General features: G+C 40.9%; 1 protein-coding gene across 1 annotated transcript; it reads left to right on the top strand.

Moving 5' to 3' along the window:
* The first annotated feature begins 75 nt into the window (after positions 1-75).
* snx1a (sorting nexin 1a) lies at positions 76-12,881 on the top strand. The gene is made up of 15 exons (XM_032545522.1): positions 76-234; positions 4,889-5,675; positions 5,764-5,897; positions 6,047-6,122; positions 6,209-6,252; positions 7,112-7,253; positions 7,575-7,653; positions 7,778-7,853; positions 8,019-8,132; positions 9,099-9,192; positions 9,274-9,479; positions 9,558-9,701; positions 9,942-10,022; positions 10,107-10,178; positions 11,157-12,881. Exons 1-15 carry the CDS (start codon positions 106-108, stop codon positions 11,205-11,207), a joined length of 2,229 nt encoding a protein of 742 aa, XP_032401413.1. The 5' UTR covers positions 76-105; the 3' UTR covers positions 11,208-12,881.
* Positions 12,882-13,731: the final 850 nt, after the last annotated feature.

The following is a 13,731-nucleotide window of genomic DNA, read 5'->3' as shown; positions in this document are numbered from 1 at the left end:
GCAAACAAGCAAACGCTTCGTGGACGCAGAGGAGGTAGCGTTACCTCCACTTCGGGTTTAAAAAAAAAAAAGAAAAAGAGAGAGAGAGAGAGACAGCGAGCGAAGATGGCGACCAGCTCAGAGCGCAGTCCTCCTCCGTTCCCGGATTCCGAGGACCAAGATGCTCTGGACTCCGAGGAAGTCAGAGGCCGAGACAGCGACGAGGACGACGGGGACGAGCTTTTCTTGAGCGCGGTATGTTTCTTTGGAGCTGACGCTCGTTGCGATAAGGCGAGCTGATATCAACAGGGAGGTAACCAGGGGGAGCTAATGGCGAGAGGCTTTCAGGAAAAGTTTTAGTCGATGCTGACCAACATTTATCTACTCAGTCCTTCTGGAAACATTAAAGTTAACACCCATCACTCTCTGCCGATGTTAAACTCGTAGCTGTCACGGTATTTTCATTTTAATGCTCGATGCATGAGCTCAGCCTTCAGACGGCTTGCAGTTGCATGAAGTTAAAAAACAGCTACTTCTTTCTAAAAGTTACATATTATCCGTGATTTGAACAGAGTGCTAGCTCACGCTAAACTTCCTGTGTGGTTACTGATATCTGGCTTTTTTTTTTTTAAAAAAAAATGTTGAAAGTATCCACAGCTACTTCCACTATCCAAAGTGAACTTGGAGTAAACTTGATGTTGGGGTGTGCGGTTTTACCCGTGCGTGGGTAAAGTTAGCTGTCGGTCTGAACAGACTGTGCTTCTCTGTCTGACGTTTTTCATTTAGTTTTTATTTGCATATTTGTAGATTAAATTCAGTTTGCAGGGTAGGATTGTAAAACTGGCTCACGCTTCCTCCTGTCATGTGAGGACGCTGAAGGTCACATGGTCAGTACCCGGATGTTTTCAGTCAAAGTTCAGAGGAGAAGCTGGAAAGTTGCTGCCAGTGATTTTTCTCTCTCTCTCTCTCTTCTTTTTCCCTTTTCCTTTCTCTCCCCTCCCAGAGTTTGACTCATCGTTGCAGGGAGGACATCAGTCAGCATTTTTGGATGTTTCATTTAGCAGAAATCCTGTTTGTACACGGAGACAATCTATCCTGGGCTAGGCTAGGCATTAGACGGAAACATCCTTGTGGTTGAACGATTTCATCAGCGTTGCTTAGGAGGAGAATTATTTGCAACTGCACCCAGTTTTCCAGGAGCACATGCTGCGGTTTGTTTCTTTTTTTATTTTATTTTTTTTATTTCCTGTCTACAGCTGCCCAAACTGTCTCTCAGACATTTCCCCCCCCCAAAAAAACTGAACATCGACTGCGCGTGTTTACAGTTTATTAAAAGTAGTGGTGGGGTTAAAACTTTTAATCGAGTTAGTTGCAGAGTCTGTAATTAATCAAAAATTAATTGCATTTTAATCATAAACCGTGTATTGACAGAAATAAACGTTCAATTCAAAAACCCGTTTTGCTGCTTAATTATAGAATAAATAGACACGTGAGCTCAACAAAAAATATTTCTTTTTTACAAGGTTTCCCCCAGAAAACTTGCTAAGCCCGGTGGTTGGGGCTATCGGCAGTCATTCATCCAGCGGCTCGTTGTGTTTTTGAGTTAAAAAATGTTTAAAGTTGACAGGAAATTGGAAAATATCGCATACTAATTATGTGTTATTGGAAGATTAATATCTGAACACCAACTATAAAGTCTTAAAAATGCAAACATTTAAAACAAACTTAAATCAATAAGCACCTCTGATCATTCATGGAGCTTCTTTAGAAATGTGGACTGTGGTTGTGGATGTATCTCCTTGTCCAAGGCTTTAGCATTGAGATGCTATTTTAGGCTTGAATGGCTTCACTGATAGGCTAACGCCTTTTAGCACAACTTAAACACTACAGTAGTCTTTTCCAAAGTCCCATAAGAACGTTTTTTGAAGCCGATATTAATCTCCAGTGGGTCAAGAGATGCAAATTTGTCGTCCGTTGCTGGTTTTTGCGAATGTCGTTTGTACGTCAGATTTACTGGCGTACCAGAAACATGTGAATACAAAGGTTCTGGCCAGAACTTTTGTATATAACTTTTTTTTTTTTTTTTTTTTTTAAAGTTAACATTCATGAAGTTGCTCTAGATTTTTGTGATAGTTGTTTCTCAACCCAACTTCTAAATGTCCATTAGGTTAAAAACTTAAAACAGAGTGTATTTTACTGCAGCCTCAAACTTGTGCATGATTTATTGGGATTGGTCATTACATCGTAGAACCAACTTTCACTGCGGTTCCAGCTGCCTTTTTATGGGACACCTCTACCAGCTTTACACGGACTGTGAAACCTTTTTTCTCCTTTTTCTTCGCAAAGTATCTCAGGCTGAGATTGGATAAATATCAGTTTACAAGCCTTGCTACAGCTTCCAAAGTAGATTTACTGTCTGAACTTTGACTGAAAAAATGTGTCATGCGATTGTGTTGAGACGCTTTTATGCTGATGCTGCTAAATGAAATCCAGTAAAACCAGCTGCCTTCAAAAGTCACCCAATCCATCATTGGAGTCCACCGCATCCTCAGTGTGAACACGCCTGTTCTGTAGAGACACAACAGTTCAGACATAAAGCTGAGGAGTAATTTAAAGCAGGGTAGTTTCTGAAATATTATCTCAACTTCAAACCTGAAGTGAAGTCTTTTAAGCTACTTTTTCTCCTAGTTTTTTTTGTTGTTGTTGTTTGTTTTGTTTTCTGTGAAAAGATTGAAATTGGGTCGTTCAGACTTCCAAGAAAAAACCGGGTCTGGGCAAACAAAATCTGATTTGTGTTGTATTTTGTCCACTCCAAGAACTTGGCTTTAGAGTAGCATAAATGTACGCAAGTAAAAGTAAAAAGCATCCGTCCAAGAAATCACTCGCGTAGGATTAAAGCAGTATTTGGTTTAAAAAAGAAGATACTGTGAAAATAACACCTGATTTAACATTTAAATATGATGTAACCAGACAGGCAAAAATGTAGTTATGTCGTCAACTTCTTAAAATGCAGTCCTAAGTCATTTTTTGCCAAAAGTGAAATTTGACTTAGGCCAAATTTCACTTGCGATGCGCTAATTTTGGTATTTTAAAGTAGAAAAATAAATAAACAAATAACTTCTACAAATCTACTTCTGATTGTTTTTCTTCAGCATAAAACATATGAAACCATTACTTCCAGTAGGTAATGTATATGTGTGAGAACAGGGTAAAGTACTCCCAGTAACAATATCTACTGTTTACTGTAGCTTCACTTGGCCTCCAAATGCTTCAGCAAATGGAAAGTAATATTAGAGCAACACACCTTGTGTGAAAACAAGACGTTTCACTGTCATATAAACTGAGAGTGTGTGTTTGAGTGGGCGTGTGTGTGTGTGTGTCATTTTTGCTGAAATGAAGCTGCTTCTTTACTCGCAGCGTTCAGAGAAGCCAGAACTTTAAGTCAAAGGACTTAATTTCCAGATTATGTAGATTCAGTGTCCCAGTAAAAGTAATGGTGAAAATGCGCATGCTGCACTTTAAAAGATGAAAGTTCAATGCATAATTTTTCCACTCCACAATTATGCTCCACTTGTGCTGTTCTGTCGCATAATAATACGTACTTAAACAGTGAATAAATGACTAACGCATGAAGGGTGGAATGTGCTGAATATTCCTTTTTTTAATTCTAAATTGATTTTAATGGTAAATTACAAACTAATAATAATGCCTAGGACTGGGTCATATGGCTTTAAAAAAAATCAGATTTTTTTTCAGACTAGATTTGATTTCTGATTTAATTTTTTTTACTAATTCTTTCTTGGTTTCTTTTTTAAAAATACAAATGACAACAAATATTTTCAAAAAGTGGCTTTTATGTCAGTCATCCCTTCTGTGAGTTGTACAATGCCGCATCAGGGCCAGACTACGAGAAATTTTAATATTGGCAACAAAAAAAAGACACAATTTTACCAGGAAAAAGACTTAAAATGACAAAAAAAGGGTAATTTTTAATGAAAAAAGGATTTGATAGTCAACAGGATGTGATGTGACCAACACTGTCCGTTTTTCTTTGAAATTGAAACAGTCGTGTGAACAATGTGTCTAAGTCCTGCTACTGATAATAATTTGTTGCTGATATGTAGAACGATTTTGTCGTATCAAGTGTTGGCCTTAAAACTGCCGTATAACATCACAGCAAGCTCAGGACATTTTTTTTTAATTTTTACTCAGGAGTTCTTATAAAATTTCTGCTTTTATTCTGGTAATTTTACAACTCTATTGTCGTAACTAAATAATAAAAAATTAGCCATCATATTGATCCATAGTGGAGTTGATCTGAATTCATCATCAAAGTAAGCAGAAGCTGTAAAACACACGTATAGAACAAGATGGCGGCGCTCGGCGTGCCGCTGTTCTCTCAGATCATCGTACGCCGTCAGAATACGCACGCCTGTGCACTCCTTCAGAGGAGCTGTCAGTTCAGCCTACCCACAAGTTACGACAAAAATAAGTCATTAAATTGTTTTCAGTGATAACTAGAAAGATATACATGCATTGTTGTGGTTTCAAAGTGTATTTAGAGCAGAGACTAGCTGCAGCTGCAGTCAACTACAAATCACGGCCGTGTAAAACTCGCCTCGCCTCCCTGCTGCTTGATGATGGTCTGACTAGTTGACCACCAAGTCAGGATGTCATACAGCTGTTAATGACAAAGTGTATGACGATCTGCGTCATGATTCTATGTTGCCGATTAAATAAAATCACATACTAGTGGCAGCGTATACTATCAGCATATGCTGACCTGACAGAACACCGGCGTCTCTCTGACATATGGAAACACGACGACTGGAGGGGAAAAAATCCAGACTTTCCAAAACTGATGTCTTTATAAACTTGATTAATAGATAATGCCTCTCCTTTGTCTCAGGCCAATACGCCCATGGCCAAAAAGGAGAGCCCATCAGCACCTGCCGGTCAGCTCGTTGACCTCCTGAGTGACCCTTTGATTGAGCCCCTCAGCAGCACGACAAACGAACCCTCCTCTGAGCTTTTTGAGGACCTGACAAACGACACAGCCGTCACAGCGGGTAAGGCGTCGGACGTGGCCTCGGATGAGTTTGTTGACATTCTGGGAAGTGAAGCTGCAGCACAAAGAGAGGAAGTGGATGTTACGGTGGAAGCAGCAGCGGCGGCGGATAAGGGTGAAACGAGCCGTGGCGCAACAGAGTTACTCGCCGATGGAGAAACGAGAAGTGCCACTGAACAGAAAGCGACTTCTGCCGCTCCAGTCATGGACCTCGGCAGCTCGCAGCAGCCACCTGCCAGTGCAAAGGTCACCGACCCACTGGAGGACCTCCTGAGCGATCTGCCGGCCACCGCCACGTCCAACACTCACCAACCCGGCGGCGCGGTGGTCGACCTCTTCGACGACGAGGGAAGCGACATTTTCACCGGAGCCCCGTCTAGCAAACCCGCCAAGCAGCCTCAGAAGAGCCTCTTCGGCGAAGCGGACGAGGACCTGTTCGGCGAGCCGCTGGGCGCCGTCTCGAAGAAAGCCGCCGGTAAGGAGCAGAAGGAGAAATCCGTCCCGGCTTCAGCTGGAGAACCTGCACACATCTTCACCAAGGAGGCGGTCGGCACGGTGCCAAACGCCAGAGCGGTCGACTCCAAAACCAACGGAATCCCTCCCGAAGAGGACTCTGATATATTTTCAGGTGGGCAGACTTGATTTTAAATTTTTTTTTTTACTCAGTAAATGTGTAAAGATCAAACTTCAGTCTGCTTTCTCTCTTCGTCCGACAGAAGCCACAGTGGAGCTTTCCCTGGACAGTCCGAGGAGCGAGAGAAGGAAAGAGGCGACGACCAAACCGCCTGTTTCCGCCTCCACCTCCGTCTCAACCAGCCTCGCCAAGCCACAGTCGGTCGCCGTGGAAGAGGTACACACAACCTTTGTTTACTTACTTGAAGTCCTACAAATCTTCCAAACGGACGACAAATCCATTTGGAATCTCTTCTTGGCCCTACTTCCTCTTGGAGGAAGAAGCAGCTGGGACAAGGTTTCACTCTCGTCTAAAATTTGTTTCAGCTGGAAGAAGAGGAGGAAGAGGAACTTGAAGATAAGTTTGACATCCATGTCTCTGTTAAAGACCCTGAGAAAATAGGTGAGGAGCATTTGTTTCTTTCAACAAAACTCGACAAATCCTCTTATTTAGCAGACAGTTTGATTTTTCTTCTTGTTCTCTTCTAGGGGACGGCATGAACGCCTACATGGCTTATAAAGTATCAACACAGGTATGAAATGAGCTGTGGTGGATACCGCTAGCTAACAAGCTAGCTGTGCTAACCCTAAAGAGATAATCATAAATATTAGTTCTGCTAAAGCTAAAGCGCTATAGCAATATGGTATTTAGTGGAAGCTAAACCATGTTGTCAATGACACAACATGTTATATCGCCCTCTTCTGGTTAAAACTTGTTATTGCACACCCGTCTCAACAGTTAGAAAGTGATACATATACATTTTTTTTTAAAACAGACTTTTTGCTTATGCTTTCAGTTGTATAGTTGTGGAGCTTTGCTAACTCTTGTTGTTAATTTAGCCTAATTCACCACAGCAGGGTTTTTGGTCAGAAAGCACGCAGGACGTCAGTAGATTTTAAACTGTTTAACTGTTGCATTCTGGGTAGAGATTAAACACTTTGTGAGAAGAAACAGCTTCTGGACAGACGGTGCTCACCCAATTCAAAATAAGGGCGTGAATATAAACATACAACCACTTGAACAATTCTTAAGAGTCAATAATTAATGTTGAACGTTTTTCAGCTGAAACTTTACAAAACAGCCAAGTAAATTGGTGCTTTAAAAATTATGTGGAAAAATTTATTTGGGGTAAGGTAAGTGTGCTAAATGTTTTCAAAGTTAGCTAAAATGAGCTCTGCCGATTGGCGCAAGTGTTGGTCGTCAGTGAAAATATGAGCCAAAAGCCTTTGGATTGGAGGTGAAATTTTCTCTCTTTTTATCTAAGGAGATTATGCTAATATAAGAGAAAAACGCTTGATAAACTGTTGACATAGAAACACAGATTTCTACATTGATGTAGTTACCAGTAATAAAATCTTGTGGGGTTTTTTTTTTTGTCTTTCTCTCTCCAGACCTCTCTGCCGATGTTCCGCAACAAAACGTTTACGGTGAGGCGACGCTTCAGCGACTTCCTGGGCCTCTATGAGAAGCTTTCAGAAAAACACGGACCGAACGGATTGATCGTTCCTCCGCCGCCAGAAAAAAACCTCCTAGGTAACGTTAACGCTCCACTCTATCGATATTGACCTGTGCTCAGATCTACGGCTCAGAGATGATTTTATTGGCATTTGATGCGACTGACCAACGGCGTAGTGCGTACTTGTGAAGTGAGCACAGATCGATACGATCACAATTTTACAAAAACGCCAATTACAATAAAAATGGGATGCGTTTTTGCGTCCAGCTGCAAATGTGTAGAATGGAGTAAAGATTCTCTGGGATTTCTCTGGTTTTCTGTTGGGTTTGGTCACATTAACACGCTGTGGCTGTAACAGTGGGACGGTTTGAGGCGTGAATACTTGTTTTCTGGCGCAGGAATGACAAAAATGAAGGTGGGAAAGGAAGATTCGTCATCGGCAGACTTTCTGGAGAGGAGAAGAGGAGCTTTGGAAAGGTCTGACAGTCTGACTGCATGGACGGATGTTAATATTTAATATTTTATCAAGACTTTTTTTGTTTGGTTGTTTTTTTTCTTTTGAATTTGCAAAGCAGAAAGTTGAGTTTTCTGGTTTCCACAGGTATCTCCAGAGAGTAGTGACTCACCCAATGCTCCTGCAGGATCCTGATGTCAGAGAATTTCTGGAGAAAGAGGAAGTAAGCAGCATCTTTATTTTACTTTTTTTTTTCAGTCTGGTTCCTGTTTTTTCTTTTTGGTTAGTATTGAAAGATCCGGACAGAGATTTGTTTTTCTCCCTTTTATCTCAGAACGTTCTCTTTATCCGTCTCAGGCTTTGATGAAGTTGTGACTTGTTTTCTCAGCTGCCCAGAGCCGTCAGCACCCAGGCGCTGAGCGGGGCCGGCTTCCTTAAGATGCTCAACAAGGCAACGGACGCCGTCAGTAAAATGACCATCAAGATGAACGAGTCGGATGTGGTGAGTTCAGGTCGCAAACGTTCGCTCCTGATCCAGACCCGCTTTGTTTTCCTCTCCTCCATTAATGCTGTAGAGTGAGTAAATCCCATCAGGTTTGCTTTAAGGTACAAACTGAGGAGTCATGACCAAAATGAAGAGCCAACAGTTGTTGAATAGTTTGATATTCATGCTTTAAACTCAAATGCTTTAGCAGGTAAAGATAAAACTTTTTTTTCTCTTCTCAATATTTGAACATGATGCAGTTTAAAGAAGGGATTAATTTTCTTTGCCAGCCTGAAAACTGCTTCCTACTAGGCGATTATTAATCTTCAGCGATGGCCAATAAGCTGTTCACACTAGAGGTGTGAGTGTATGTATAGATAAAACACCACATGGCCACATGTTGACATTTATGTTTCAGGAAGGGAAACAGATGGAAATGAACATCAGATGTTAGTATCGGCCCGGTTTCACTTACTGCACCGATACAGATATTTTTTAAAAAAGTGATACCGATGTTTATGCTGATATACTGCGCATCCGCAGTCATTATGCATCATGTCTTTATGCAACATTGAGGAATGAGACGTAAAGGGCCACTGTCTTATTGTTCTACTGTGATATTTTTCTAGAACAAGAATTGTAAAAACGGCTCCATCCTGCTAACATACGCTTTACAGGTGCATTCAGTGAGTTGAGGTCACGTGTAAAAGTTCATAATCAAGAATAATACGGACAACCGTGAACATCCTCTTTATGAGACTGTCTTTAGTCAGAGGCTTCTTCAGATTCGCTGTAATACAGACTGCTACAGGAGATCCTTCCTGCTTACAACCATCCCTATCTAAATCCCTCGGAAGAATCCTGAATTAATGTGACTCACAGTAACATTTAAAATCCCTTTGTATACAGTAAAGTATATTTTGAATTGGGAAAAGTGTTAAAACTCTGTGGTGTTTTTTTTGTTGTTGTTTGTTTTCCCTGCAGTGGTTTGAGGAGAAGCTGCAGGAGGTTGAGTCTGCAGATCAGCAGTTCAGGAAGCTCCACGCTCTGGTTGAGTCGCTCGTCGTTCACAGAAAAGGTAAAGATTTTGTTGTTGTTTTTCCAAGTCTCTGATTCCAGAGTGTAACCGTAACTCGATCGTGTGGCTTCCCTCCTCCAGAGCTGTCCCTGAACACGGCGAGCTTCGCCAAGAGCGCGGCCATGCTGGGTAGCGCCGAGGACAACACGGCGCTGTCCCGCGCCCTGTCGCAGCTGGCCGAGGTGGAGGACAAGATGGAGCAGCTCCACCAGGACCAGGCCGCCAATGACACCTTCAGCTTCGCCGAGATGATCGCAGACTTCATCCGCCTGCTGGGAGCGGTCAGGGTACGCCAGGAAACCCGTCACGGTACGAAACGCTGCTTAGAGGCGACTGTGACTCTGACGGCGTCTGCCTCCTCGCAGGGCACGTTCGACCAGCGGATGAAGGCGTGGCAGCGCTGGCAGGACGCGCAGGCCATGCTGCAGAAGAAGAGGGAGACGGAGGCCAAGCTGCTGTGGGCCAACAAGCCGGACAAGCTGCAGCTGGCCAAGGAGGAGATCGCCGAGGTAACGCCCGCTGGAGCCGTTAGCCGTTAGTTAAAACGGATCCGATTTCCCTTTTTAATCTTTTCCTTTTTTTCTAGAAAGGAAATGGTGAATGACAAAAAACAAAAAGAAATTCTATAAATTAAATCTAATTAAAATGGCTTTATCGCCCAGCCCTACATCCTGGCTGTTATTGTTGTTATTTTGAATTTGTTGAGTATTATTGTGTATCAGACTCCATTTGTCGTCGTTTTTCCTCAGTGGGAGGTCAAAGTGACTCAGTATGAGAGAGACTTTGAGAGAGTTTCTGCAACTGTGCGCAAGGAAGTCGTCCGCTTCGAGGTCTGACTCGTCTGTCTTTCCAAACTCTCCGACGTTAAACATGAATAATTTTATTTATTTAATTTTTTTTTATATCACTAACAGAAAGAAAAGACCAAGAATTTCAAGAGACAGATAATCGTGTACCTGGAGTCTCTGCTTCAGTCTCAGCAGCAGGTGAGTCTGTCGCTCATCACCGCCATGGCGTCTGGATTCAGTTTTAATTTAGCTAAGAATAGTTTAAATGCATAATTTTTTTTTTTTACTTCTTCTAATGAAAAAAGGGGGCAAAATTACACCCACAGTTTAAAATTCATTTGTAAACTACTGCTAATATTTAAGTCCTTTGAACACACTTACTGTGCCTATTTAATTTAGATCATAGCGAGAAGAGAAAACGCTAATAAATTCTCACCAGGTTATACGTTTAAAGACTTAGTCATGTATCTCAAATTAAGGCCTTAAAATGTCTTTAAAAAATTTAGCGTCATATCTTTATTGTCAACACTTAGGAAGGTCCATTTAAAAATGACGGACCTTAAATTTGTTTGCCTTAAATTACCCAGACATGTCTTAAATCTAATTGTGGCAGGACTATTTATTGATTTTTTTTTTTTTTTGGTCAGGCAAAAGTTTGAGTTGTGTGCAGATATCTTTACTCTACCGCTGACTAGCTGCTATTAGCTAACTATTAGCCAGCTTGCTTTTTTGGTGTCTATCATGGGTCCAATTTAGCTGGACAACATTCATTTTCACCACCAGCTCACTTCTGTTGCTAACTCTCATGATTCTAGGTGTATACCGTGGAAAATAAAACTACATTTTAAGCTTGGCACTACCAGCGTTAAGGTTGTAAGGAGCCTTTTCCTAAAGCCACAAGCAGACGACAGAAGTTTCTGCTTTGCTTGATTGTCATACAGCCGGATCCCCCAGCTGTTTCAAATATTTATAGTTATGTGGTCTTAAATTTCATTCAAGGTGGCCTTAAAAAGTCTTATATTTGACTTGCTTAAACCTGACACAATCATCATACCAACATGGGGGAAAAAAATTATTAAAATCTCAAAAATAGGTTATGAATGGGCGTATGACCGACTCTAATGGTTTGCACCATTTAAACGTACCTACTGATGCATTTGTTTGTTTTTTTTCCAGCTGATCAAGTACTGGGAGGCGTTCCTGCCTGAAGCCAAAGCCATCGCCTAACGGCCGACCCTCTGACCAACAAACAGGCTGCCTTCTTTATACACTTTACCTCCTTTTGCCTTTAAAGCAAGAAAACAAACGTGTTCGTTGAAAAGGGAGATACAATCAACATGTTTTTTTTTGGGTTTTTTTAAATACAATCATCCTTAACATATAGCTCTGTATTCTATTGTATTAATAACTGTATATTTTCATTTATCCCTCCACTATTTTCTTACTAGAGCAAAGAGTTTAAAGAGATGGAAAGAGGAAAAGTTTAGCCCAGTGATTTTTCAGTAGCGCCCTCTGCGGGTGATGAGGAGCTCCTTCCAGTCTGAAGCTGAAGGTGGCAAAGAGTCTCACTCTGCTTCTCGCTTGTAATAATGGCTCGAAAAAAAAAAAAAAAAAGGGGGGGATTAAATAACTTTTCTGAGCACTTCTAGCCGCTGGATAAACTTCCTCGAGTTCTAGCCGGTTTATTTTTCTTCACAGGTTGAAGTAGTGGGGAGGGGAATGAAACGGGTTACACGTCATGTTTGTGGGTTCGATGTTTTCCAGTGGGATTTAAGTCATGCAAAACCATGTGTCTGTGCCTTTTTACTTGGAAATGATGCTAGTTTGAGAGAATTTTGTACACAGATGTGAGCCGAGCAGAGGCTTTGTTGCACTTAGTTAAAAAAAAAAATTAAAAAAAGAGAGACGGACCGTGCTGATGTGTTTTCCTGAATGGAAACTTGCTGAGTACATGTGGAACAGGTGAGCATGTCTGGGCCTGTTTCTCACGTCAAAGTTCATGATCGACTCTTTTACCAAACAGCCAATCGGATGTGTCAACTAAAAGCTGCCAGGATGTTTGTTTTTTTTTTTCTCTCTGCTGGTTCTGCTTCTTGCTTTTTCTTTCACACCAAATGGGTCCCACCTGTCACTGTCATCAAACTGAAGTTTCTCTGATGGAAACATGATCAAGATGCATCTAAATTTAAAAATATATATGTATATATATATTTTATTTTTTTTTCCCCCCCAAATTGTTTTACTTTAAATTCAGTCATTTGCTGCTTCAGGTTAAATTAACACTCAGTCATATTTGCAGAAGTAATTTTTCCAGAAGTTTGAGTCGTGTCTGTTTGCATCATCAGAACGTTGATGGAAAGTTTGTTTGTTTTTCTGGGGGGTTTTTGTGGCAGACTCATAGAGAAGCAGGGCTTGAATCAAAGCAGAACGTTGAATATTTTTCTGAATGAATCACGAGTTATTTAGCACCACCGTGAAACAGAACGGGCCGTCGTCTTGGGTAAATTATTCAACAAGAATGAAGGAGTGACGAATCAAGACTGTCTTAAGCTGTACATCTGAAGCATTACCTGGAACCCGTCACTGCCTTACGGAGGCAAATCTTCCACCTGGTTCCTGCTTTAACGTCTCGGTTCCTCACAGCAAAAAAACTGAACTTCATCACCGTTTTCACACGGAAGATCTTGTAATGTCCTGAGATTTTTTTTTGATTTTTTTTTTTTTTCTTCTTTAGGCCCATAACTTTTAAAAAAAATGTATTTCTACACCACATTACTAAAATTGTCTGTATGGCCTCTGTCACTATTGTAATGTCGGGACATACACTGTGTCATACAGTAGATTCCTTAAAAAAAACAAATCAATAAAGGTTGCACTGTTTACTCTTGAAGATTTCATAAAGATGCTCGCCGTTTTGACTCTTTCTTTTCCCCCTCTTCCCATTGTCGTTATTTTGTATGAAACTGTTTTTACTTTAATGTTAAAGGATATTTTTGGTACTTTCTATCAAAAGCTACATTTTGTTAATGATTTTGTCAAAGCAATAAAAACAAAAGGAGTGAAAACTTGTTATAGGTGCTGTACATCTTAAAAACGAAACGACGGCTATGAATGGAAGGTTTTCTGAACGTTTTTTTCTGATGCAGAGCACTAAAGACTTGGTTTGGTTTTCACACCCATTCTGGGTGGTTTGGTTTTCAGTTAGGATGCTAAGCACACATCCCTGAGGAACCCCAGGTGTCTATAGATGTTTCAGGCTCAAATCATCTTAATGCATAGAGCTGGTACTTATTGTGTTAGAGAAGCAGAACATTTATAGTTAGAGCCTGTAAACTGGAGTAATTTGAAAGAAGAAAAATGGTTAGCATAGCACTTCAATCTTGCATAACTTTAGTGCTAATGCTACAGAAACACTGCCAGGACATTTTATTTTATGACAGAATCAGCTGAAAAGTAAAATGCTTTTACTTGTGTTAATATTTTCATGAACAAGCCAAGAAAATTATTTTTAAACGCTAATAAACCCTTCAATGAGTTGAAAAAATCGGCGGTACTTTCTAAGCACGTCATGACACAGCAGCCTTCAATTTTACTGACATCTTTGGGTTAAAGTTAGTTGCAGTTTCATAATCTCATTAAAAGTTTGTTGCAGCTCAAGTCATGTTCGTTCTCCTTATTTGGTCATTTCAGATCCTCTTCCAGCGTTGTTGGCCTCCAGGTATCTATTCACTGCTGACTATAGATTCCGTAT

This window comes from Xiphophorus hellerii, chromosome 2 (genome assembly GCF_003331165.1).
Source record: "Xiphophorus hellerii strain 12219 chromosome 2, Xiphophorus_hellerii-4.1, whole genome shotgun sequence".
NCBI classification, from domain to species: domain Eukaryota; kingdom Metazoa; phylum Chordata; class Actinopteri; order Cyprinodontiformes; family Poeciliidae; genus Xiphophorus; species Xiphophorus hellerii.
This window is presented reverse-complemented; position numbering and strand designations above follow the sequence as displayed.

What these genes read in the sequence shown, in the direction of transcription:
- snx1a (XM_032545522.1), top strand. Translation starts at nt 106, where the DNA reads ATGGCGACCAGCTCAGAGCGCAGTCCTCCTCCGTTCCCGGATTCCGAG. An exon ending in AGTCGGTCGCCGTGGAAGAG is followed by an intron (nt 5,898 to 6,046) that starts GTACACACAACC and finishes AATTTGTTTCAG; the next exon opens with CTGGAAGAAGAGGAGGAAGA. An exon ending in GCTCGTCGTTCACAGAAAAG is followed by an intron (nt 9,193 to 9,273) that starts GTAAAGATTTTG and finishes TCCCTCCTCCAG; the next exon opens with AGCTGTCCCTGAACACGGCG.